At 35.4% G+C, this 27,139-nt stretch overlaps 1 protein-coding gene and 1 long non-coding RNA gene across 2 annotated transcripts in view; both read right to left on the reverse strand.

The window, feature by feature from the left end:
- Positions 1–27,139, reverse strand: part of SKAP2 (src kinase associated phosphoprotein 2) — a 115,226-nt gene that overhangs the window by 75,292 nt on the left and 12,795 nt on the right. Inside the window, exon 4 of the mRNA XM_080582199.1 lies at positions 17,148–17,252. Coding sequence (XP_080438325.1) covers positions 17,148–17,252 — 105 coding nt within the window. The remainder of the gene's footprint in view (positions 1–17,147; positions 17,253–27,139) is intronic.
- LOC308190609 lies at positions 20,773–27,136 on the reverse strand. The gene is made up of 2 exons (XR_013947369.1): positions 24,480–27,136; positions 20,773–22,203 (listed from the first exon to the last, which is right to left on the reverse strand). It is a non-coding gene; the product is annotated as an uncharacterized lncRNA (long non-coding RNA).

Raw genomic sequence — 27,139 nt, forward strand, 5'->3', positions numbered from 1 at the left:
TTATCTGATACAAAGATGGAAGTGAGGGTGCTGCTTCAAGATCTACAGAAGTAGAGCACTTTAAGACAATTAAATGATTTCCCCGCAGGCAATGTCTTTTCAATCCAAGCTAATGACATCATTTAAGGAGGATGGTCCATTTAACTGAAAGGATCTTTTACAAGGCAGACAGACAGAAGGCAATCCGGGAATGTTTTCAAGGACTTCCCATATTTCAGAATTATAATGGTGAAATGCCTACATCAAAATCTTAAACTCAAGCATTAATCAACAAAATGAAAGACTAATTTTATAAGAAAAATGTAATAAAACTCATTTTAAGAAGTTTTCCCTTCATTATTTTTTCCTTTAAAGGAACCAATTCTCTCCTAATGGTAATTATGCTGCTTTGGAATAATGATAATACTCAAGCAGCTCAGTTTTAGGCTGCTGTTTTTAAAGTGAAGCCAAATCACTTCTATCACTTGAAAGTTGAAGAGTAACTTTCATAAACTTTTCCAGTGGCTTATTTAAGTTAGCTGTGATCTTCCAGATAGAAAGCATATATTCTACTGCCTTCAGAACCTACTTCACTTTTGGTACGGTCTAGATACCAGCCTTTAAATTGCACCATCACCTTCTTTTTTTTAATTGTATTTTTTAAAGAAAAAAAAAATCCCCTAAATTAACCAGGAAGGGAAAATGCAGTTTTATTATCTGTAGCAGCAATATAATACAGTGCTATCACTCTTGGGGAGCATGGGGAGGGAGGTACTATACCTTGTGTTATCTCCATGATTTTTCTGATTCTGAAAACCAGAGAAGAATGTGTTTGGGTTTTTTTGATCAGTTAAAGGAATACCAATGTTTTCTCATTAAAATATTATCAAAATTAAAGCATTATACAAAACTTCAAACACCTTTTGTACTTCAGAAGAAGGCATCAGCTTAAACCCAACCAAATAGTCTTTTTACCATTTACAATAACACTCAAAGCCATGGAAGTTGTATACGTGTTTGGATGACATCTGTTAATAAATGATGTGGTTCTGAGCACAGAAAAAAAAAGTTTACCCAATGCCCCTTTAATATCCATTTCAAATTGTCAAAAACTTCAGAAAGCTGGAAAGTGTGAGACATTATGGAGAGATCTTACCATGTAAGCAGGAGCTAGAAAACAGAGCTAGTCCTGGCGCTTAACCAGATTCCTTTTGCAATCTTGGATAAGTCAGAGCTACTTTGCCTCCACTGCTGCTCTTTGTAAAAGAGAAGCAGTATGCACTTATTTCTAGAAATGCTGTGAAATGTTTTTGGTTTCATTGCATTAAAAAAAAAATAAAAAACCACAGGGGAAAAACATTTCATTTTCTGGCCTGCTGTGCTGCTTTGCTGAATCCCCCTTACCACAGTACCCCCACCACCATCATGTTTTCAAAGTAATGTAAGCAATTTGCGGGAAAAAGACAGAAGGGCCAGGGGAAGGTTACAGCATGTATACAACAAGGATGTCATGTTATGTATGCACTGCATTCATTTCAGAGAAAACTGCCTACTTTCTTCTGTGGTAGCTATAGTATATATATAGTATATATTGACAGAAAAAAAGAAAACTGAGAAAAAGACCACGAAAGAGGATTCTGATGGTGAAAAGCAAGATGATTCTGATTATCTAAATGAAATTATTTTCCATGAAAAACAATTTTTGATCCTAATAACATCACCTTCTCCTCCCCTCCTTTTTCAGATCAGATACAAATGCTGTTACCTAACATACAAATAGCTCATTGAAAATGGTGGTAGGTAAGGACATGTTTCAAAGCCCAGATTTTCCTTCTGTTTGAACATGCACTTTTTTCAATTCTCACTTTCACTCAAAGAAAAAAATATCACCTGTAAAAAGTAAGTTTATTTTAAGGAATTATTTATATAACCAAGCTTTTATATCACTCTACCTCTTTCCCCACATCAGGAACTTAAGAGGCAGCACAACAGGTACCAAGACAAAAGAAAACAAGTAAGTGTGCATAACCAACTTTCAAAAACTCAAAATAGTAGGATTCACCACCTATGTATAAATTCATACCATGGCAATAGTAAATAATTCTTTCAAGTACTATTGCTATGAAAGCTTCTACAGATAACTGTGTCCGATATCACAAACTATGCTGAATATTAAGGCCTAGATATAGATATATATGGAAATAGAAACAAATAAATGGTAATGCACAGAATAATACTGCTGCATTCCTAACCATTGGGATTTTTTTCCTGAGTTGACAGTTGTATTTTTAGCAGAGGACGCGATTTCTTTGGGCTTCAACTGACATGACAGATTTAATTTCAACCTCTACTACACACCTCCTGTAGAACCTAGGTCCTCCACTACAATATTTGCATATCTGCTTACAGACTTCTCCCACTTCTTGTTTTTATCCAGATTCGGTTCTCTGAAGCATGGACTAACTCAGATTAAGTACACATACATACAGTGTAGAATTATAAAGCTGCCTTGATCCAATGAAAATAAGATGACAGATGAAACATACTTGTTGGCAACTAGCTAGCTTTCACTTTTTCATTTTTTTCACCCCAAAAACTAAATCAGCCTCAGACTGTACATAAACTGAATTGCTATGAGCAGTCAATGAATGACTAGTAACAAAACTGTATCAATTTTTTTTTTAAATCTAATCATTACAAAGGTTCCTGCAAAAGTATTTGCATCTACAGTAGCTATGTTAATACAGTGTAAGATTTCCTCATGTTTCCTGCAGTCCTCTAAAAACCAACATACTTTGACAACAAATTCTTGAAAAACACCTCTAAGAATTGTGATAGAGAGCACTGCATGGAAGCTACTCAGTGACACTGAAGAACTAAAGGACAAGACTCCAGGATCAACTTTGTGTATCTATGTATCTATATCCATATGTGCCTTCATATCACTACCGAAGTCCACTTCTCTGCAAAATGAGAAGTATGTTCTCTTCATTTAATAAAATGACTAATCATTCTGCTATTTGTTCTTCATTCACAAACAGTATTTTATTCAATTGTCTATGTATTTAGCCAAAAACACATACTGACTAAAGATGTCATTTCTAGGCATGGAAGGGAAGCATAGCACACAGAGACAGCTTTGTTCAAAATCACTTAAAAATCAGTGGTGTATTAGTTAGAATAATCTTATAAATGAACAAGCTAATGTGAAAGTCATGAGAGCTGGGTACCTGACTCTCTCAGTCCCAAAGGATCCATGAAGAACTACAAAAGGATCATGAACGTAAGTATCAAATGAAAAGGACATATCATGGCCTCATGCGTACTACAGTGGGAACCAAAATAACTAGTTACATTGCAACCACATCCTTCCTTATTGTAATGCTTACCTTAAAAAAAAAAAAAAAAAGGCATTGTTCTGTTTTAATTCTTAGAAGGCAAGGGAGAAAAAAAGATGCTCCTACTCTGAGCTACTCAATTTGTCAGTTTTTGAGGTGATTACCATTCTTTTAGCTTGTTCAGTTTCTCACACAAATTTAAAATCACAGAAGTTGTAATCATTTTGATTCAGTAGGTCTGCTTTATATATAAACCTATGTGGTTTGTATTTGTGATTTTTCTTCATTGAAGGTAATTTTTAATTTAATATCTGAATTGCAACTAACCAGAGAGAGAGAGAGAAAATATGTTTTATATACATAAAGAAGACACTAATTATAGAACTTGGAAAAGGAGAATCATAGAACTTAAAAAAGACCGGCCTAGGGATTTAATTGAGGTTCAGATACCCAAGGCACTTTACAAAACATATCAAGGAGCTATTTGGTAGCAACATAGTATGGTATGATTCACTGCACCTCATTATTATTCCTTAAAAAGGAAAACAAAAACAAACAAAAACTCCCACAAAATGGCTGTTTCCAAAGGACAAAGGCAATTAACACGAAAAGAAAAAAAAATGCAGTGACAGTGTATCAGGGTGCCAAGGGAATTCAAAGATGCCATACACATTAAGGTATATTTCCTAAATTAGGTCTGAAAGAAAACAAGAACTGTAGATTCCTCAGACCTGTTTAAAGTTAAATTTACCCCAGGTTGAAAATATCCTAGGAGCACAAAATGACTGGACTAATTTTCCTTCTCCACACATGCATTTGTAAAGGTAGAAATCCTTCTAGATAATATCTTGCAAAAGGAAAATAAAATGCCACTAATATAAACATGGCAGCGGTGTAGTTGCAGCACGCAGTCTACCGAAAATAGCCGTAGTCACGCTGCCTTCGGTCTTTGTATGTTTGGTGTATTGCACATCTTAAAACGTACATTTATTTCTGCCTACCTGGAGCTATACAGCCAGAAGTGATCTGTAATAAATTTATACATAGACTTCTTAACATAACCAAGAGATGTTTCTAAAGAACACCAAAAAATAAATAAGAGATTCTGTATATGCAGTGTGGTTACATTCATACAGAAGCCAGTCCCCCAATATCTCAATGATTGTTAATGAAACTGAAAGCCTAATTAGCAAGATGAGGGGACTAACCCCAGCATTCTGGCCCACCTCCAATTTGAATAATTGGATCTACCTATGCAAAAATCCCCCTTGTCATTTCAATTAGGTACAATATTCCTCACATCCTGCTCTTAAATTGCTTGGTATTGTTTAGAGTGCCATTGTAAAAGCTCCTGCATTCTGCCCTGGAGATAGTTGCATTTTCATAGTAGCTATGTGGCAACTCCTACGTATTTTAGTGACTCTGATCAAAAATCTAGTGCTTACAAAGGCTCTCTGCAGTGAAAAAACAATAAATGCTAATTTATTATGCATGTATTAGAAAGAAGCATGACACTGGTGTAGAACACAGGTAACACCCCAACTAAAATTAAGTCATCCAGGTGTAAGTATCTCTTTGGCAATTCAGCAGCATAAGAAGCAGCCACACCTTACCACACTGTCATACCACTGAATATCTCTGAAATTAAGCCAAAGCTAACACTTCTCCCTACAGTCTGTAAAATCCTTCCAGTATATTAAAAACCCTCTTCTAAAAAATTGTATGTACATACAGCAAATTTAATATTTGAGAAAGAAGTCACCAGTCACTCCCCCCCACACCCCGAGCCCCTGTAACAGTTGCACCCATCTCTACATCTTGCTTATTGCCCAGCCACGTGCACACCCCATATACCTGTTCCTCAGACTGGCCACTGATTCTCCTTCACCTCTTTCACTTTCTCTCACCACCCTTCTCCCCACCCTCAAAATTCTCTGAAGAAGCCTGATCTTTGTATTTTGATTTAAAAGTGTTTATCTGGCTAAAAAAGAATTCCTAACTGAAAAAAAAAAAAAGAATTTAAGACTCTGATAGGTTTAACATTTACTTAGCGGGACATCTGGGGCTTATTATTGTCTTGCCATATCAGACAGCTTTCTTCCTCTCCTCTTCTAGCTCTGAATTGCCACTGAAATGGTTATTAGTGAGTAAGCTCCTGGATGCTTATGTTAGCCATGCTAGTATGGCCCACAGACCTTTTATTGTGCACTCCTGCTCCAACTCTCCTGAGCCCTTAAAAGATACAGTTTTAACAAACTATAAAATCCACATGAGAAAGAGCTCCTCATTGTTTTACTTATGAAAGCTAAAAGATATCTTTTAGTTAGGAAAATACGCAAGCAGATATCTGCATCAAAAATTCACATTAACACCAACTGTACCATTTCATGCAACATTTCAGTAACCACATCAGTAATTTATTGCTCCACTATGGCAGTATGGAAACTTCCACAATAAAACACAGGAGCGAAAAGAGCTGTAAAACCATAAAAAAAAAAAAACTTTGCTTTTTTTCTTGCCCTGCCCTCCTAGGAAAAAGAAAGCCTGAGATTTACAGTCCTAAATTGTCTTTTTTCAAGGATTACCGGTGTTATAAATACCTTTGCCATCTCCTGACTAGACAGATTTTCTTCTGTAGACTCACTTCCTGTGGGAAATGTTACACTGAAAAGTACACGCACACCGTGTATTAAAATTGCAACCACTGTTACACTTCTGTTAATACATTTAAAAAAAAAAACACTAAAAATAGGATAGCTTTCACTTTATCATCACCTTCCATAAAATGAATACCACTCTTGCATGGGAGATGGTAATATACATATCCAAAAAGCTATTTCAAAATACAGTAGAAAATAATTTCCATTAAGTAGACCTGCTGGGGAAAAAGCCACACACACCAATGATTAAACCTAAGTGTGCATCTGTCCTTTAAATACGCATAGCGGTAAGAGCTGAAACGCACGAGCTCAAATCATGGACAGCCTTGCTGCAAATACAGGTTTGCACCAGGCAATACTAAATTAAGAAGTACCTACAATAAGTTTGCAAAAAGACAAAGGAAAAATTGGTTGTAAACTCTTCTGCATTGCAAAGATTTCTTTTGTCTGTCAATCAAGAGGAAAGTATTATTCCACCATCACAAAAGGAAAACCTTTGGAGGCAGTGTAGGTCTGTGTGTTGTGCAAATGTGCAGTTGCTAAGAAGCAAATATGCTTCTCTTCTAATCAAATAGCCCAGCTCAGCAATGCTGCTGGCTTGGGGCAAGAAGCAAATTCCACCAGCCACAAACTTAGAAACAGTCTTGAATTATTTGTTGCTGACCGCTGGCTGAACCCTGTCCTGATGAGCACCATCACCATTAGCCACTTCTCAGTGTATTCCATCAACCGATGGCAATAGCAGCATGCTGCAGCTCAGGCTACAAGAAATTGATCAAACAGGGTAATGAGACTATTTCTTCATGGAGGTTATTTTAAATGAATATAAATATTTTCTTTCTACATAATTTGCCACAAAAGGTCACTGAACTCCCTGCGATTCTAAAGAAAAATGCTGTAGTATCCCCTTTATATATTTGAGTTAGGATACAGCCAACAAACAATTCTGGGCATTTTTGATGATCGTGTAAATCTTAATGAGGTGGCATCCCAGACAATTGATTAGCGGCAACGTTTTATCTTCACATTTAGTTATGAACAAAAAGAAGATTTGGTGCTATTTTTGAAAATCATGATATATCAACCCCCTTAAAAATCTTTCATGAGAGAACGGATTTTGTGAAGCTAAAGACTTACACTTTTGCTGCTATAATAGATCACGTATATTTAGCCATACTTACCATACTTGGCTTTATAGCAGCTTCTATAGATTCTTTCAACTGAACTCATACATTAAAAATACCCACTTTGTGCCAGAGTCAAGTTGCTGATAAGGAGACCCACGTTCAGACACCTTGTCTGTCTTCCCCTTCTTCTTTAAAAGACAACTATAAATACATACCAAAAGGCCTTTGGAATTTAATTCAAACCAACTGCTACGAAAACCTCACAGCAAGGCCTTCTCTGCCCCATTTAAGATTTTTACTCCTATCATTTCCAGTACTGGGAAATTTCTCCAGTGCCGGGAAAGAACAATAATATTGATTTAAATAACAATTTAATTGTATTTTATTAACACAGACATTACACTAGTGTAGTTCTAAGACAATGATAAATAAATAGTGCTTATTATTTTCTACTTTTAGGACTAACAATATATACATTTTCCAGTAGGCCACTAAACACAACTGTTCAATGTTTGAGAGTTCACAGGGTTACCTTGAACAATTTTAAGAAAGTACTTTTAACACAGACTGCTAAAAGAAAATGCACATTTACACATAAGGATGAGTATAACTCATTCATTTGAGACATGGCACTTGAAAATAGTGGCTCAAATAAAAAGACTGTAAAATAAAAAAATTATTAGTGGATTTTTTAAAAACCAGCCTTGTCCTGATTAATAGTTCACTAACATATTAAAAAGAGAAGGCTTTGGATTTTTTTTAAAACTTATCTAAAATATTCAAAGCTTTTTTTTTTTCCTTTTTTTTTTAAGCAGAATAAAAATGTGTAACTCTATCCTTCATATTGTGTTGGGATCCTCAAGCTTTTTTTTTTATAAATATATTTCTGAATATTACAAGAAATAGAAAAAAATTAACTAAACAATGAATAAATAAATAATAATAATAATATTAGATCAAGATAATTCTCTCCCTGCCTCACATCCCCATTAAAATACTGTTTACAGAGCACTCTTCTAAATCATTAATACTGTCTTTGTATTTTGTATGTTAGTGAAACACATCTAAGACTTGAACAGAATAAAGGAACTCAGATGTGTGTTCTGAGCCATCCATTTATAGATTTATTTATTTTTTAAAAGGAAAAGTTTACAGCAAAAATAAAACTACAGCTAATAAAAGAAAAGATAGCTCAGTTGGCTGGTTCTTCCAAAAACATAACACTTGTCACTTCTTTCCCACAGACCCTTCAAATTCTTATAGATCATTTATACTTTCTTTGAAAAGTGAAGTTCCCAAAAATGAAAGAACAAATTCTACAATAATTTTGAACCTCTAAAATAAACTATGCGACAACATGCTAGTGCTTCTCAAGAAGTCCAAAAATCACAACAAACTATTTTAAAGACAGGTGGAAGAAGCCAATTCATACTTAAAACCTTATTTTTCTTTAGAGAGGAAATTTCTTAAAAAAATAAAAATAAAACCCCCTGAGCACAAGCGGTCCCTTACAACATCAATAAAAAACAATATTCATTTATTAAAAAATAAATAAAAAAAATCATCATCCACTAGCAGAAGACATCTCATCAGCCGACATACATTTGACAAAAATCAGTGGAAACAGCGAAGAAGCCAATGCAACTTCTAGTGCCAAGTAGCCAGATGGCACTGCTGGAAAAATTATATCTACAGACTGGCAGCTTGATCCCATGATTATTGCCCAAGGGAGGAGGAAGAGGAAAACAAGAGGTATTTCAGTATGATGGAGTAAATCAATTATCACCAGCTCACTATGGCATTTTCACATTATTCTTATACTACATTCTAAATATCGCTGAAATGAATGAAGACACTGGAAGATTCCAGCGATCTGAGACAGAAGAAAAATGTATGCCGTATAATAAAAAAGCAATACATACTTAAACACGTCTCGATCAGTTTCATGACATAGTCCATAATATTTCCAAGTGAAATTTGCAGATATGTTTGTGGTTAACAAGAAAAAACAAACTTTCTGTTTTCCAGGTTTTATTTACTGCTTTAAATCCCAAATGCTATGCATAGAGTTTGGTTATGTACAGAGATTACAGAAGAAATCTCTGCACTTGTCAATATTACAACTACATTCTTCTGTGTATTTTCCACTCTTAACTTGCAGCTGTATTACATAAATACAGAATAAATACTTTGCTAAAATATTCCCAAAAGCTTTGGTCAAAAATGTTTGTGGTAGTCTCACCAATTATTTTTCTGTTAAAATACAGTATTAAAGCTAGTTTCTGAAGAAGCTATTAGAAGAAGAAAAATTAATCCATTCTTAATTTCATGTAAGAAAAGCTGTTATAGAAATCAAAAAGACAATCTTACCCCCCCACCACCTTCATATGCATACAAACTCAAATTACTGAACACAAAATAGAAGGGTAAAAATGTGTTAGACTCTCCACTTGGACACATGCAAGGTTAATTTTTTTTTTTTTAATTGGAATTCAATGACAATGTTTCCACTAACTTCTTACCCAAGCAACTGCAATATTAAGGCCCATTTCATGTATCCATGCTTGAGAAAGAGTAATTTATCTGTTATCTACCAAAAAAGACTCAGACCACCTTCACTTCACTTGTCTCCACATTTTTATCTTATAGCATACCACATACACACTACAAACATCCTTCTGTCCCCAGTCACATTTGTTCTATACTCATCCTTCCCCTTGCCTCTTCAATACAAAGTGACAAGGCACAACTGTGGATACGTGAAGCACATAAATTAATTGCATCTTTGAATATGCATCATATCTTTTTACATACAGAATATACAATATAGAAACACAAAAGTCAACAGTTGAACAACAAACAAAAAGATTTTTTTATACGAAGACTAGGATATCTCTGGAAAGTTATTATCAGGCTGTGATGTACTTGTACATTGAGGCTGACAGAGTGAATATTCAGGAGGAGGCCAGGAAAATCTTGTTTAGACCAGAAGAGGTTTTCCTCCATTTTACAGTACAGGCTCATTCATAATTCTTTGCCCAAAATGGGCCCAAAGGAATTTCTGACTACCAGGAGCAGCGAAGACAGGGCTAATATCCTGTTGGTATATTACCTTTCATTATTGTGATCGTGGTGAATAGGTTCTGACTTAGGTTAGTTAAGAAACTGTAGTAATAATTTTAGTTTGGAAAAAAGTCAACATTCAGTATTTTGGTCTCCTACTCTACACTTAATCCTACTCTGATAAGTAACCCAAGTGAACATCTACAAAGAATTACTGAGCAAGCTATTAATCAAGCCAACACTGTCTAGTGACAAATATCTAAGGGAAGTATAGTTCCTGATGCAAATTTTTAAGCAATGGACAATGCTCACAACATCATCTTTTTATAATGACAATAATGAACTTGCCCGTGCAGTGGGTATCGTAAAGATTTGATTTGCAATGGTTTTTTTCCTCTGTTCACAGCACTTTAATAAAACTTTTTATGACATAGTCTTTACTTTTTCATTCAAATTTAATCTCAATTTTCACAAATATCAAACCACTGCAACCTCCTCCTTATTTAAAAGGAAACAAACATGCATTCAATGAATACCTGGATTGCATGATACTTAACAGTAAATAGGTCCTTTTTCTACTTGCTTAAGCTCTACAGATGGACTTTGCACCTCTACAGAAAGTACTAATCAGTTAAAACACAAAAACAGGAATATGGGAAAAATCCTTTTTCTCTCCTTTAGCGTTGATATCCATACACTTCCATACATACGATGAATTAAATATGGGCACAAATTCTTAATCGTCAATACTGAGTTAAAAAAAAAAAGCCTACACCAGACTTAATTCTGTTACTTTTTTTGCAAGGGTATATTTTTTTCAGTCAGCTCTTACATCCAGGCCTTGACACAGAAACACAAAGTACCACACATTTTACATATTTCTGCACAGAAACCACAGAACCCATTATGTTTTTGTAGGGTTTGTTCTCCTTTGAGATGTCTGGGGATACTGCATAGTGTACGCTGACCCACTGCCCTGTCTTACTAGGTAGACGCCAGCAAGGAAAACATTCCTCTTGCCTAGAAAGCCAAGCAGCAATAATCTGTTGGACTTGCTCACCTCTGGAAGGGTGCTCGATTATCACCCACCCCGAAGCGGTGCTGAGGTAGCACGAAGCAGTGTTCTCATCTCTGTTTCATGCATCTGACTGGTCCTGGGAGGGAAGGAGTAAGGAGCAGAATGGAAGCTGACTTGACACTATTGCTTAGCAGGAAGAAAGAGGAATTACAAGGAAATGAGAAGGTAGAAATCTGTTCAGCTGAGGAAAGTGTTAATAAGGTCCTAAACCCATAATTGAAAAGCTTATCCCATACCAAGGAAGTTGAAGGAAAGCCTTCCTGCTTCCTTTTTATTTCAGCTGTTTCAGATTCATAAGAACTGATCTAAAAAAACATTAAGCCAACAAGCAACATAAAATAAATAGAAAAATCTATTGCACTTTAGCCTCCTGTTTTTTACTGTAATATTTAGCTAACTTAAAGAAAATCGTGATCTAATATGAAGAAGAAATGGGTCAAACACGTTATTTGTTTTTATTGTGGATATTGTCCTGTGTAGTGGTGGAGCATACATGGCTGTTTTGTTATTGCTCAGTCACTGAAGCAACATAGATGAAATAAAATGAGCAACAAACCATGTCATTTCTCCCTTGGGAGAAAGGTAAATGTTAAAAGAACACAGGGGTTTATTGTTTAATAGGAAGTTTTTCATCATGATAATTAGAAGTTCAAACGTTTTAGTATCATCAATTTGTACACACTGTTAACCTACATGGTATCATTTTTAACTTTACCATTGACTTTAATAGGGCCAGAATTGCGCTTAAAACTTCTGTTCCCTGACAGAAATTCATCCCTTCTGTTCTATGCAAATGGTCTAAATCAAAATTAATCAGATTAGCTTTCCATATTTCAATGTACTTTATTTATTTTTTAACTTCTTGCTTCTCCAAAATTAGTCCTTGCTGCTATATTCACTGCTATAGATCCTATAAACAAACAAACAGCTCTGTTGCTTGTTTTTTTCATATGATTTCAACAGCAGTTACATTTGGAGAGTTACAAAGCCTCTTTTCAGTCTTCGAATATATTCATGACAAAAGGGAAAAAAAGGAAGTATACCATTGTCATGTCCTTCCTGAACAAAAGAGTCAAATGTCAATAGACTGACAAGAACATTTTAGGATATATATCCTCCTACTAGCAAGCACAGGGCTGCACTGGGACAAGCTGCCTAGGGAACACTGTGCAGTTGCACCATGAGAGATTTTTAGGAAAAATGGGACAGGTGTCTGCCAAAAAACATCTCAGGCATGCTAAGGGTGATACACTAACTTCACTCACAAGGTCCCTCCTAACCAAAGCATCTTCTTTATATCTTTTGACTATTATTTCAACAAGGTTAACACCCTCTTCTTAACTATTAAACAGATTTGGACCTAGGAATTCATACACGTTCCCACATGCACCAGTATCCCGTTCAGCTTGGGAATACAGATTAAAAGAAGAGACATGGGTTTCAGTCATAAACTGAATTTGTAAGATACTCTTCGTGTTTTAAGCTCCTGCTTAGTATGTTTTACTTTGCACTGTGTTCAACTTGTATAGATTTGTATTCGGGGTGACATGGTTCAAGTGTTCCTCCTTCCTAGGAAACACTGAAGGCTGCAGATCTTCAAATTGTCGTCAAGCGTCTCAGTGAAACTAACTCCCTGACATTATCAGTCTATTTAAGAATTTTCTACTAAAAAGCATATTTTATTCATATGCTATAGTCAAGTAGGATAATTTGAAGAGCATACAAGTCCCCAGACACATTTTTAATACTTCTTTCATCTTCACATGCTCAAGGCAACATTTCTAGACCATCCATAGAAATGAAGATGACCTAAATTATTTTACCAGCATTCACTGTGATCTTTTTAGATCTAATAATTACCAAGTCACATACTCCCTGCAGAGCTAAACGTAGATGTATCTCCTTCAGAAGCAGTAGGTTCACTCACTGTAGTTACAAAAATGACGTCAGAAAATGCATACCTTAGAAGTAATAGCATCATCGAGTTTGGAATCAAGTTTCTATACAATAAAACAAAAGATTTTACTGTTTAAAAAAAAATGGAGCTCCTAAAAGACAGTTGTACTATTAAAGCGTAGGAAAGTTCCAGTTTGGCACAGCTATGGAATCTAGATTTCATATCATCCCAAGAAACCTGAAAAGTTAATGTAAACCAGTAACTTTTTCTCCATTAATATGACTTTTTCATTTAATTAAAATCTCAACTAAAAATAAGCTTGTCACCAACTTTAAATAAAGTAAATTAAAGTTTAAAGTAAATAAAGAAATAAATAATTTCACTTAAGTATTTTTGTATGCTTTGGTTTCTAATGGATCTAGAGATATATTTTTCACTCCATACATTCTTTAAAATACAGATGGAAGGGGAGTAAGAATTTACAAAACGTAACATTGTTATACAACGTACTATACAAAAACCTGTCATTTAAGTTGCAAGAAACCTAGTCATCAATAAGTGAAAAAACACCCCGCTCAAAAATCAATTATGTTGAGTCTTTTGTATAGAGAAGTAGTACACCTTTCAGGCAACTGGTATTAATGAGCAGACATGGCTATAGAATCTCCATCTGTTTTTCTGACAAAGCTGTGACTACTCCAGTCTCTCATTGAAATTCCATTAATCTGGTGCACCAAGGACCAATGCGAAAATCAAAACTCCATCTAACCCTTTATCAGCTCACAATAACCTACAAGTGAACTCTGCCTGTTAGCATACTGCAAGTTATGATTTTGCTATCAATCAGACTGTTAGCCAATAAAAAAAAATCAAGTTAAGCACAGAGTGCCTGGCAGTGCTGTTTTGTTTTGTCTGTCTTGGTTTTGGGTTTGTTATTTTATTTGGGGGTTTTGTTGTGTTTTATCCCTCTTCCAATTTCTGTAGGGTGTCTGGACATGTAAGCCTATGCATCATTCTCCTTTCGTTGTGATTTAATTGCTGCCAGCAATCAAGTCAAAGCATCACTGAAGTGTGCTTGAATTTCATTAGAAGATATAACTTATGCTACTTTCCTACAGTACCTAATAAACCATAAAGAAACCAAAACACATATGGCTTGAGGGAATAACTGGAAAATTAGGTGGCCATTTGGGAACTGAGTGAACTTTTGAACCAGAGCAACAGAGAAAAAGAAATATTAAAAGGAAAGACAGACTTAGAATGCACACAGAGACGTGGGGGTTTGACCTTTTCAGTACCTAGAAAATTACATTAGCATTATGAAAAATACATATCATGTTTAGAGTTTATAATCCATCAAAGTTTAGATACTTTGTTAGTGCCTACCATAAGGTAAAAGTCAAAAGGACAACATAACAATCAGATTTGACAAAAGGCCTTTAGGTGACCTGTGCTAATTTAGTTATCCCATACTTATTGTTAAATGGATTATCTCTCTTGTAATTAATACACCATTAGACAAAGGTCACACAAAAACTCCAGGATTTTACAATGACTGTAATGCACACGTAATACACTAATTCTTTATCTGTTATCAAGCGGGTGCCTTCACAAATTATGTTTTGACAGTAACATGGCAAAGCCCAATAGTGACACTTTCAGAAGTCATACAAATCTTGCAGTCTGTAATTCAAGCATATAAAGGTAAAAAAAAATCCATTTTATTTTAAAAAAGAAAGCAAGCATAAAAGGTTTTGTATAAAAAATATAAATGGACTCATAAATAAATAACACTTCTCCATTTAGTTACTACATTTAGTCCCCTCTATTAATGCCGACAGCCTTGATCCTACACAAATGAGGTTTTACACCTGCGCACAGCCCTGCTGAACTAAACTGGTAACTGCATAAGACCAAGTGTCTGCCTTATGGATCCAGCTACTCGACTAGGTTTTAAATATGGAGCATTAACAGACTGTTGAAAAATAAAAATATAGTATTAAGCTTCAACAAACCCAATCATGCCTATGAAAACAAAAACAAATTGCACCTCCAAGATCAATCCCCCTCTTATAAGATTCCCCCAACACAGACTTTCATACATAGCCTACGTGGCTACACTTGAATGATGAACTACGTATGATAAAATCAAAATGCTTTTGAATGGCCCATATGTCATTCTAAGGGGGAAAACAGCAACATTCCTACAATAAACATTAAGTATTTACAGATCAAGATGTGCCATCTTTTCTTAACTTTTCCTCATACTGAGCTTCCACTAGATAACTAAAGAGAATTTATCCAAAAATTTAGAAGGAACAATGAGATAACATCTTAAATGTAAGAAAAACACACCTATCATATTTCCACCCAAACTGTAATGAATTAGCCAAGATATTGCTGGGTAGGTACTACACCTAATCTCATAATTGGAGCTTCCAAAATGGGTTAAAACATAATTAATCATCTGTACAAAATCATATGGTATTTCATATACTCTTGTATCAGCATTCTTCAACCATTCGTTATTGGGTTTTATGAATGTTACTACTTTTTTCTTGATTAACTGTTTTGAAACAACTACATAATCATATCTCCTATTAAACAGTCATACGATGTTGTCACATACCCTTTATGCAATCAGTACCATGTTATTAAGTTACAATTAGAAATAATGTTGAGATTATGTTTGTAAGCAAAAATAAATAAATGGAAAGTTGCATTCATCTGTAGTTTGGAAAATTAGCTTCAGTTTTCTAAAAGCCATATTCAATTTGACTGATAATTACATTTCAACAAGAAAACAAAAAGGCTTGTTTCTATTTTTTTTTAATAGAAGGTCACATTGCTAAAATGCAACAAGCTCAATATAAAAAAGTGTGATTATTATTGCTACACATTTTACAGAGCCCTGGATATAAAAAAAATTGTGTTATTCTGAATCAGTGGTTAGAAGGTTTATCACTTATGCATGTACTTGACTTATCCCTGTTCTGCAATAGACATAATTTTATACCTCATAAAAGCAATTTATGTTTCCAAAGGGAATAATCTGGATAACATAAAATGTGGAGTGCTATGTTGCGGGAAGCATATTTTCATTCAGCAATTGTATTTCGAGAAGGAACTGCACAGTTTGATCATCATATCATGTCAGAAAACATCACTCACTAGTAAGTCTATCTAACTTCCACTGCCACAAATTAATATACATCGTTAATTTATTTGTACATATACTTAATTTATTGCTATGTATTATCCATAGAAGGTTTTTAATATTATGTATACAATAAATGAACCTCAAAAATATGGTCACTATGCTAAAGCAAGCTTGTTAACTATTGAAATATTCAATTGTTCATGTCTTCAAAACAGTCACATTTAGCATTAACTGTAATGAACACAAAACAAAACAGCATGGAAAACAGCTACGGAGCCCAGATTATTTTTTTTAATGCAAACTCGAATTTAAAATGTATATAACGAAAACATTCTACAAAAGACTATCTTAATGCAAGGAAACATAGGAATAATTAATTTAATATTTTATGAACCTATTCTGCATGGAGTTTGCAGAAAAATATCAATCACGTAAACTGTTTCATTATTTATAAGATAAATAATACAGTAAGCCATTAAGTAGCACAATAAAATTAAGCAAGAATCTGATAATGTTGAATTAACAAACAATTTGTTACTACAAATATTCACACTGTTTTAGCCACTGATCTATCTTTAAAAACATATGCATCTACAGAAGATGTTTTGTTATGAAGAAACACGAGTTTAAAAAAAAAACAGGAAAATCTGTGACAGCTACCACTATGCTCTAGTACCACTAGAGAGAGCTCTTCAGTTCCTTTAAAGGTTCTTGTAAAGGTAAGAAAGCTATCCAGCTGTGATGCTTATCTGTTTATCACTAACATTCTCATCACGAGGCTCCGATTACGAGTTTGTAGCAAACTGGCACATCTAGTATATTTTAAGATAAACAGTGTCACATACCATCAGAGTGTCCTTCATCGTCTTTATCATATCGGTCAGATGCTATTGAGACACTATCAGGAGGTGAAGAAAAAGAGCCCTCAGACTCTTCCTCATCTTCCAATTCTGTTAAAGTGGAAAAAAAAAACACAAAAACATTACTCGCCAATACAGTCTGTCATACAAACACAGAATCCAAAGACAAGTATTTTCATTATTCAATTTATTTTATTCTTCGTAGGATACCAATTCCTATTTCAAACTCAAAAATACTCATTCCTCATGCACTCTCATAGCATGCATCTTGTACTTCAAAGCAGAGCCACAAATGCCACAGCTCTGGAGCAACATGATAATTGGCCAAGTGCATTTTGTTTGAGTGGTTTTCTTAAAGGCTGTCATATAAAAAACCTACTCCCAGTGCTGTGTGGCTGACAGCTTCTTCCACGGGGAGGGGGGGAACACGAAAGAGGTGGGCAAGAGAAAACATTGTCAGGAAGAGAAATAGGAAGTGTCAAGCCCAGAAGTTCTTCCTTTCTAAGTGCTGAGAGAATTTGCAGCAACTTCCTTCCAGTGAACTGCCAAACTACTTTTTGCAGCAGTTTGTTGCCCTCTGCCCACTTTTCTTTACCATAATTAGGGACTACTTTGCAATGGAGCGTATGGGGCACTGCTCCCACAAAGCTAAAAGCAGGATCGACTTCTGACAGCGCCCAGTCTGAATGTGTGCCTAAATGCAGCATTCTACTGATGCATTCCTTAAACAACTGAGCGCCCTACTACAGCGTATACAAAATCTACATTATTAGCTAACCTGTGCACTATGCTGATCCGAGTGTATTAAATGTGAGGGTTTGGGAAAGGTAAAGAGAAATCAATATTAGTCGAGGCTTTTGTTGAATTAAACAAAACTTAAATTCTCCTTAAGTTCTTCCCAAAGCTCAGTGTAATTTTTGAGGTTTTATTTTTGTATATATATACACAATATCTAGGCAAAGAAGATGTAGAAAAATAGGAAAAACAGAAAAAGAGTAAAAAATAAAAGAAAATACAACTTGAACCATGATGTCTTTTAAACAAACAAAGTCTTGGCAAACAAGAAAAATGCAATAATTAAAGCTGATGCTAACACCAAACCAAAATTATAATGCTGATGCTCCAATAGATCAAATGACCCTCAATTTTCTCAAAAAGCAAGAAAAAGAAAGATTGCTTAGTATATTCATATGCAAAACCTTTCCAGAGACATGCTTCTCTTTTCATATATTCCTTTTTGGAGCTCTGTAACATATCTAATTTCTCTAGATCCAAAATAAACCCCTATGAACAGTGAAAATATTCTTCTCCACACCCATATGAACCACATTCATCAGCTGGACTGTCTAGCCATGGCTGAGAATTTTACTTCTTTACCTTCTATTTAATAACAGAAGGTCATGGCAAATTCAGTCTGTGCCCAAAAAGCACCACAGGTCTTACCAAAGAGCAGCATGTTTTCTTTGCAGATAAGACAGTCTGATTTTCACTTTGTTGGATTTTTTTTTTTATAGCCCAAGCTGCTGAATACCAAATTGGATTTCCCTTTCATTAATTTAGTATGCTTTTCTTGGGAAAGCTTCTTTTCAAGCTCCAAGGCCATACAACAACTGTTTAGAATCTGAACCTGACTCCAATCTATTTTTGACACAGCCATCTTCCAGTAGCTCTCCAGCTACCGTGTTAATCTGATCAAAATATTTGCATTTCATCACACCTGTCAAACCAATCAAAAGTAAATTATCCCTCTCCAGGATTCACCTCTTCCTCCAAACAGAAAACCACAGAGCAGAGAGCGCACGAACATAAAAATATTATGCCATATTTACAGCCTGCACGATCATCTGTCACTCTTGCTTGCCAGAGACCAGTTGCCTCTCTATGCATATATATATAGAATAGATATTACAAAATAGACTGTTAAAAAAAGAGCAGACATGATATTCACAACTTATATGTTGTCAAGAGTTGTTCCATTACTCCCCTATCCTAAATTTTTACTAGTTTAGGATGCACAGCATATAGGTGTACATAACTCCCCACCTCTGGTACCCTGGTTGTCAGCCGAAAACGCCCTTTTATCAGCTATGCACAAACGTACTATCAGTTAACCTTCATGAAGATGCCAGCATAAATTTAAAATATTAGGCTGTATTTCTAGAGGAAAATATTTCCACAAACAAAACAGTCCAGCATTCAAATGCCAGAGGCTGAATAGTACGAGTAAACCTAGATATATCTGAATGACTAATAGAGAAGTACACATATAGAAAGAACATTTCCATAGAATTTTACCCCTCTCAGCAATGCATAATCTCTTTCAGAGGAGTTGTAATATTTATGCCAGTTTACGTAGATACACTTTTAGACTGTTCTTCCATTAAACTACACCATTAGCATTTTGTGATTATATTAAAGATTTTGAATTCAATAAACCTTCGTGCTTTGCATTCATATAAACACCAAATGATCTAGAAAGGATCTTTTTAATATATACATACATATTCAGAGCATCTCGTGTATATTACCTAGGTATACACTGTATTTAAAACAACAAAAACCATAGATACATCAAGTGTAGATTTATAGTAAGACAAGTATCTGTCCTAAGTCCACAATACCCGAGGTCAAAATAACATTAAAACAAACCAAAAACAAAATAAAAAACACACTGATTTATCATAAAGAAGTTATACACTCAATGCTTTCAGAGTTTATAGCCTTCAAAGCATCCACGAGCTGTTAAATTCAATACAAGTTGTTAAAGACAATAAAGTCTTGGAGTCTTTGAAGACAATGAAAAAAATATGAGAAAATTTAGAACAAATATACAGATCCCAAGTCATACAATAGTATACTTAGGCACCCCTGGTTCTGTGTGTGTGAAAAATGTGGAGAACAGGTCACAGAGACTAAATGGAGATACAAATAATCTGCAGCTTTGCAGGACCAGATTAAAGCAAAAACTTCCATTTTTTATTCTAGAATAAACAGAAGTATTTGTAAATTTACACTATACACTGAAATGTAATCCTTAACTCATCTAATTTGTATAGAAGAGCTGCAGTCATTTTGATAGCTGACTCAACATGCTGTGGAGCTTTAACAGACAACGTTTCACAATGTTTTTATGTGCTCACATGAAAGAGTAACTACAGGCTACTATCAGCCTTGGGTTGTTGCTTCCTAATTTTGGCAGGGTTAAAAGACATCTTAGGAGTGTATGCTATTAATATATAAGGATATTGCTCCTGACAGTTTACAGAGAGGCTTCCTACGGATTCTGTGGGGTCTCCTGCATTCCCACTCAGAGTAATCACTTCCTTTTCTCCACTTCACATTCTCCTCCATCGAGGTGCTGCACTGGAGTTTATACTCCACCTCCTACGGAAGACTAGATAGAATTGCATGTGAAACTATCAGTGTTACTCCTTAAACAGTCAGAGGAGTCAGTGTTGAGCAGCAAAAACCATGACTCCTCTCTTCAGGTGCCAAGGACCTAAAAATACACCCAAAAACCATCAATAAATTAAAGAAAAGCATTCAACTTGCATTTATGTAATAGAAAACCGAGCTACAAAGCAACAATGGGCATCAGGTAAATGTATCCAATGCAATTTGCAGGCATAATTGAAAGCATTACTGCCTAATCAGACATCTAAAAGCAAAGCATGCTCAAACGAAATGTCTATAGACTCATTAGTTGGCAGTCATTCCATTACAATCACACATAATGTCAGTAGTGCCTTGAACCTGTGCCAATGACAACAGCATAAATTTTGCATCTCATTTCTGTGGTCATAAAATTAATGATCAGTTTAAAAATACTTCTTTGCAAAAGTTATTGCACAAAGAAATGACATGAATGTGTCCCTGTTATGTAGTCACAAGGATAATTAAGGAGTTGATGCTCACTAATACAGTTTCTTGTTTCCCCAAAATAACGTATGATTTATCTGGAACTTGGAAAAAAAAAGTTTAATTAACAGTAGATACTTAAGAGTTACAACAATAATAAAAATACGTGTATGAACTGATCCTATTCTCTAGATTCTGCAATTTAAACTAACCTCTTACAGGTTTGGTAGCAGAATCAATATTTTAAGCTATCTGTAAGAAAAACCATACAATGTCTTTCCTTATTAAATGCTACCTTTTCAATTACAGCTTATTTATTGATTTAGGAAATAATGCACACCAAAGGCTTAGTATACCACATTAAAACTGGAGCATAAAACACAAACTCCCCATTGTAACAAGGGCTGCAGTTTTGTCCCTGTTCCCTATTCTGAAGACTTCCAATAGGTTTATTTGGTATAAACTGAATATAATAGGCAGGACTATGTTACTTTAAAGGGATTCAGTTTACGGCAGAAGAAAATGAGTTTCCAAGGTGGGAAAAAGTATGTTGCTTTTTTTTTTTTTTTTAAAATACTCTGATTACAGTAATGAACCCCTAAACCTTAAAGGTAGCACTTCAGCCCCTAAATCTAATAAAAGAGCAAGCAAGATGTTTCAGCCAATGCCTCTGAAAGAGCCTCCTGCTTGTTAGAGGTCCTCAGATCACTGAACGCTTGCTCAAGTGTAAGAGAAAACAACTCACAAAAATTAAGAGACACACAAGTCAAAACGTCTTGCTTCCTGCCATTTCAAGAGGTCCCAAGTCACAGCAGGTTGAAGTAACTGCCTTCTGCCCAGTTGCTGCTGTGGGAAGAGCCCGCCGAGCAAAGCACTCGCAGCAATGAAAACAAAAAAGCAATGAACCCACCACGCAAATAAATGCGAGGTTCTCACTACACAGGTTTTCACAGAAACAACTCAAGTTGCTTTCAGATTGTCACAGGTCTACTTTAGCCCCTTGATAACTGAAGCTGATTTGTTAAGCTGCTGCTGACCCACGCCACGAGCATCCACCCTTGCAAGGTGACTGGTGACGGCCACTCTCTCAACACGTGCTTTGCCTCACAATCTGCTCTGACCACTCGCTGCTGAAGAGTCTTCTGGATTCTGATGTTACCATCATAGTTTTTAATGGCTCGTTCTGTAAAGGTCAAGTAGGAATCCTTTAGCAGCTACTTGTTAAAACGATACTGGAACAGCATTAGGTTTATAAGCAAATATGCTTCAAGCAAAAAGAGCAATACAAACATGTTTTACTTGCTGAGTATATAGTTAAGCTCCCTCTCACACTGATAATTCACATCAGGGTACGACCGTTTTGTGGTGCACTGGTGGCTGTACCTTGTGCTGCCTGAAATTGCACTTGGCATGGACACTTCACAGATAACAGCTGTGCGTGGCATAAAAGGACAACGCGGCGACCTGCCTACAATGAAACGCTCCAGACTTCCAGGATGAAGCGGTATTTGGCACATTTCTAATGCATCTGATGGTTTCTCCAGAAATACATCATGATGGTACTCGAAGGACTGTGTAACAACCAAGCCGTATCTTTCCCATTTATGGCTAACTACTAATGATGTATTTATGCTCCTGACTGAAAACTCGAGTGTGTTAAAATACAGAACTCCTATCTGCCGCTGCTCTGATCACCACAAGCTACCACCTCCCTTTCTCAAATCTAAAATGACTTCTAGATCCCTGCTGCCATTTCCCAAAAAAAAAAACAGCGTACAGCAGCAAAAAAAGGAAATATCACCTCCACAGAAAACAGGGGGAAAAAAAAAAAAAAACAGAAAACACAAAGCCTTTGTATACAATGCTACTCTATCAGCTTGCCTGTTTGCAGGAAGCAGGTGTCTCACGCCCCAGACATCCACTGCTCTGCCAGGAGCCACACAGGCACCTGAATCATCTCAAGGTTTCCTACAAGTGCTCCCATAACCACGCAGAGAACACCACTGATGCTCTAGAGCCATAGGTTTATCTTCTATTAAGCTCAAGTGAAATGAAAATGAAAATGGAAGTGGACTTTTTTTTTTTTAAACCACGCTCAAAATTGATAATTCAGCAAAAGTCAAATCATACTTTTCTGCATAAATACTGCCACCGTCATGTGTTGCAGATCAGATATGAGCTGCACTGAGAGCTTTATGGAGAACTTGTTCTGCAAATTCCCATATTATGACTGAATTTATCTAGTACTTTTGGTGTCTCACTTTAAACACCGAGCCATTTTTTTGCGAAGTGATTAAAAATATATATTTTAGTAAAATAAATGTAAAGAACAGATGGCAAGTGAACTTCACACACAAATACAGTTTCTAGGGCTTACAGTGCTTCTGCCAACTTTAGCACTATTTTTAGCATAATTGAAAACAAGGTTCTTTTAACTAAACATTTTGGCAGCCATAGTATTGATTCAATTAATCTCAAAACAGAGAAATGCCAAAAACTGTATTAACTCAGAAGCTTTGACAAAGTCCAGACTTCTGTGAAAATTATCTTAGGTTTCAAGTTCCTTCCCAATTCTATGATCTAGAACAGGTCATCTTGAGTGTGACCATACCTTTTGTTTTTGCTTAAACTGCTTAGATGAGGAGTCATATATTACAAATTTTTAAAAAATTTGTGAGAAGCATCTAAGAGCAAAAGAAGTTTCAAGTGAGTTCCTTAATTTAAGGATAAAATAATTTATATTATTTAATTAATTATATTATTTAATTAATATATTATTTATTTAATTAATTATATTATTAAAACAATTTAATAAAATGCTTATGGAAATATCACTATTTTGGATAATAATTATATTTTTTTGGTCATGAGAACAAATCCACTTTATAAATCAGCATCTTGCTTAACTGTAAAAGTCAATGTATCATTAGGTAACACAAGTCAAATATTTGCCTGTACTATGAATTTAGTGTCTTAGATTTTCACATGTACCCACTTCCCATAAAAAGCTTCATTTTTCAGTACATAGGCACTGAAGATGCATTTGCCAGCGTATTTACTGACCTAACACGTCAGTAATAGGCTTTTATTTTTTTGACAATGATGCAAGAAAGTGCTCTATTTCATCAAATTGATTGCAAAGAAGTATGGAGACGCTTTCTGAAAGTTAGATATGCATATAGATGACTTCAGTTTTAAAAAGCCTGACTATACTCATGCACAGGCTCTTCAATAAACTTTTATTACTTTATTTTAAACCTCTTTGCCTTATCGTTATAGAAGGCAAGATTCTGTATGCTATTGGCAAAAGCCCATACAACAAAAGCCCACATACAATACCTTAGACAAACAGGCTAGTCACTACACGCAAAAGCCAGTGGAACTTTAAGAACGAGCAATGGTGAAAGAAAGCAGAGTGACAAGCTGATGCCCACGAAGCATGCTTGTGGAACAACTTACAAGCTGCTATTTGAGAGACCAGAGTCAAGTTGCTTTACGTTATTTAGGAAATATAAGAATTTTGAAAATGTAGTCCACTTCTTTCAGCCTTCAAAACATTCTTCTAGATGCCTCTGGAACGACGACAGGTCACAGCCCACAGAATTCTTGACAAGAGCCAAGATAACGTGGCAATTAATATAGCATGATGATACTGCACATAGTATGAATCATTCTGCACCGTTCCTTTCAGCTACAAAAAAGACTACTATTTGCATTAAAAAATTAAGTAATTGCTAATACAAAACAAAGAATGGCAAATGAGTTAAACGTGCACAGTAGTTTTTTTCATTCCTAGATCCTTTCAGTACAGTCTCCACATCTCTGCTTCTACCACCCCTCCTTTTTTCCTAAAAGATATTCTCCTTTATCACCTCATATTTTGGGAGTATTTCTCCTTTCTCTGGAGAGGGTAGGAGGAATGGGGAAGACATCTGACCATCGATACTATCACAGTTTTAAATATTAATTTCTCCATTTTTCAAACATCTAGGTGTGCACGTAGGTAGGAACGTGCACAAAAGTTGACCTCATTCAGCAGCTGCCTCTGCTTTGTTACACCAGTAGCTGGCAAAGAATTTTACTGCTCACCTCCATGTGAGTCCTTTGTTCTACACCTATACAAGTCACGCCTAATTTGTACAGGCCTAAAGTAAGAATGACACTACCCAAATAAAGTTTAGCATACATTTCTTGATCTCTGGAGATTAGACTGACAACTCATACCACTGAACCACATTCCCACAAATATTTTGCAAATAAGTGCAGGCTCGTATTTCTCACAAATTTTTCATACTCATGGATGTAAATGTACATGGATTTGGAGAAACTTACCATTATTTGCAGAAGACAGTGGTATAACTTTAAAGCCCTCTCATTTTATTGACAAATACTGAAAGAAAACTAAGATGTCAGCATTTGCAAGCTTCACCATCTGTACATAGTTCCAGAGAGATGAAACTAAGAGATGATCATGAGAATTAAATAAAAGACACAATATATCCTCCTTAAGAAGCAAATATACTCTAATAAAAAGAATAAGATCGAATATAATTTTCACAGAAATAAGAGCAAGTTTTATAGCTACAATTATAGACTATATCAATTAAATCACATTTTACTGGAGATAATGAAACCTTATTTTTATTAATAAATTGTGAATTGCAAAAGAAATGCTGAATCAAATTGTCAATGAAGAAAGCAAATACGTTACAACTTCCTTGAGCTTAAAAAAAAAAAAAAGCCGTAATCAAAAACTGTTCTCTGCAGACAATTCTCAAATTTACTGGAGAGTTGCAGACCGAGACATATTAACTTCTCAAAAGCATGCTTTCCAGAAAGTTTGTATTTGTAACAAAACAAGCATCTCTCCTATTTTCACATTAGTCATTTTCTTAATAAAATAACATTTAACTTTTCCATTCTTAATTCAGTTTGGACAGTGACGGAAGGAGGGAAACTACGTTTTTTCATTAAGGGCGCTAACATACAACATTAAAAAACAGCAACAATTTCAATATAATTTTTAAAAGAATCACATAGCTTTAATTTACAAAATCTCAGCAATCTTTGGGAAGTTGTATTTTTTCATGCAGTTGAACTGTTATACTTCTATGACTTGACTTAAGCAGTGATAAGAAACGTATGAACTTGTTGTGCCTTGTTGTAACGTTACTTGCCTGAATATGACTTACATATTTTCACTTTATCAGGAGGCACGACATAGCCCACAAATCTGAACCTCCGGGTACAGAAACGGACAGTTTCTCAACCACTGCAAGAAGTGGAGTTTTGTATAGGCTTTTTTTGACCTCACACTGTGACCCTCATACCAGCATCCACAGGCTATAGGTCACGACCTCAAGAATTAGCATCATGGAAATAAGAGCCCTTCCAGGTTTAGTTACAGAACAGAACACTGTAGCAACAAACTCCTTAGTCTTTTCTAAACTGAACTCTGCTGCTTTGTTTTAACTCCGCTAGAAGATAATAGATAACCCACACTTCAGTTTTCATTACTAACACGCTAAATTGTCTCCTCTCCAACTAAAGGTCTGAGATCCTGCTGCATTATGAAAACATTCATCCGCTGTGGATCAAAAGCCAGTATCATATTGCCACTAGATGAGCCTATTAAAAGGTTGAAGAAATATCACTATGGAATTGAAGACTTTTGTGATCGCTGTTGAAAAAAGAGGCAGAAATAAGTTATTCTGTTACCATTTTAACTCCTAAGCAGACTACTTTGCGTAACACTTCTTCTGAAAAAAAAAAAAATGCATGACATGGTCTTACGCAATGCTAAGCTGTTACTAATTAAGTCAAACATAAGCTCCATTTATATTAATTTCTGAACTATTTTTCTAATCTTTTCATCGGTAAGCATTCTCAGATGAGTTAAACGAAGGGAACGGGACCTAGCTCTGAGTGACGGCACTTCAGCACGAAGTCTGAAACTCGGAAGCTCTTTTCTATTTCCCTCAGCAGGTGGAGCTAGCAGCCTCAGCCTGGAGAGTCAAGCAATGCACGCTTAAGCATTTAAAAAAAGAGTATGTTCTGATTGTTCAACTGAGTGTCAGTGGGCAAAAATATGCTACAGGGGAAAAAAAATGCATGACATT

The sequence above is a fragment of the Anser brachyrhynchus genome, assembly GCF_964034855.1.
Source record: "Anser brachyrhynchus genome assembly, chromosome: 2".
NCBI classification, from domain to species: Eukaryota; Metazoa; Chordata; class Aves; order Anseriformes; family Anatidae; genus Anser; species Anser brachyrhynchus.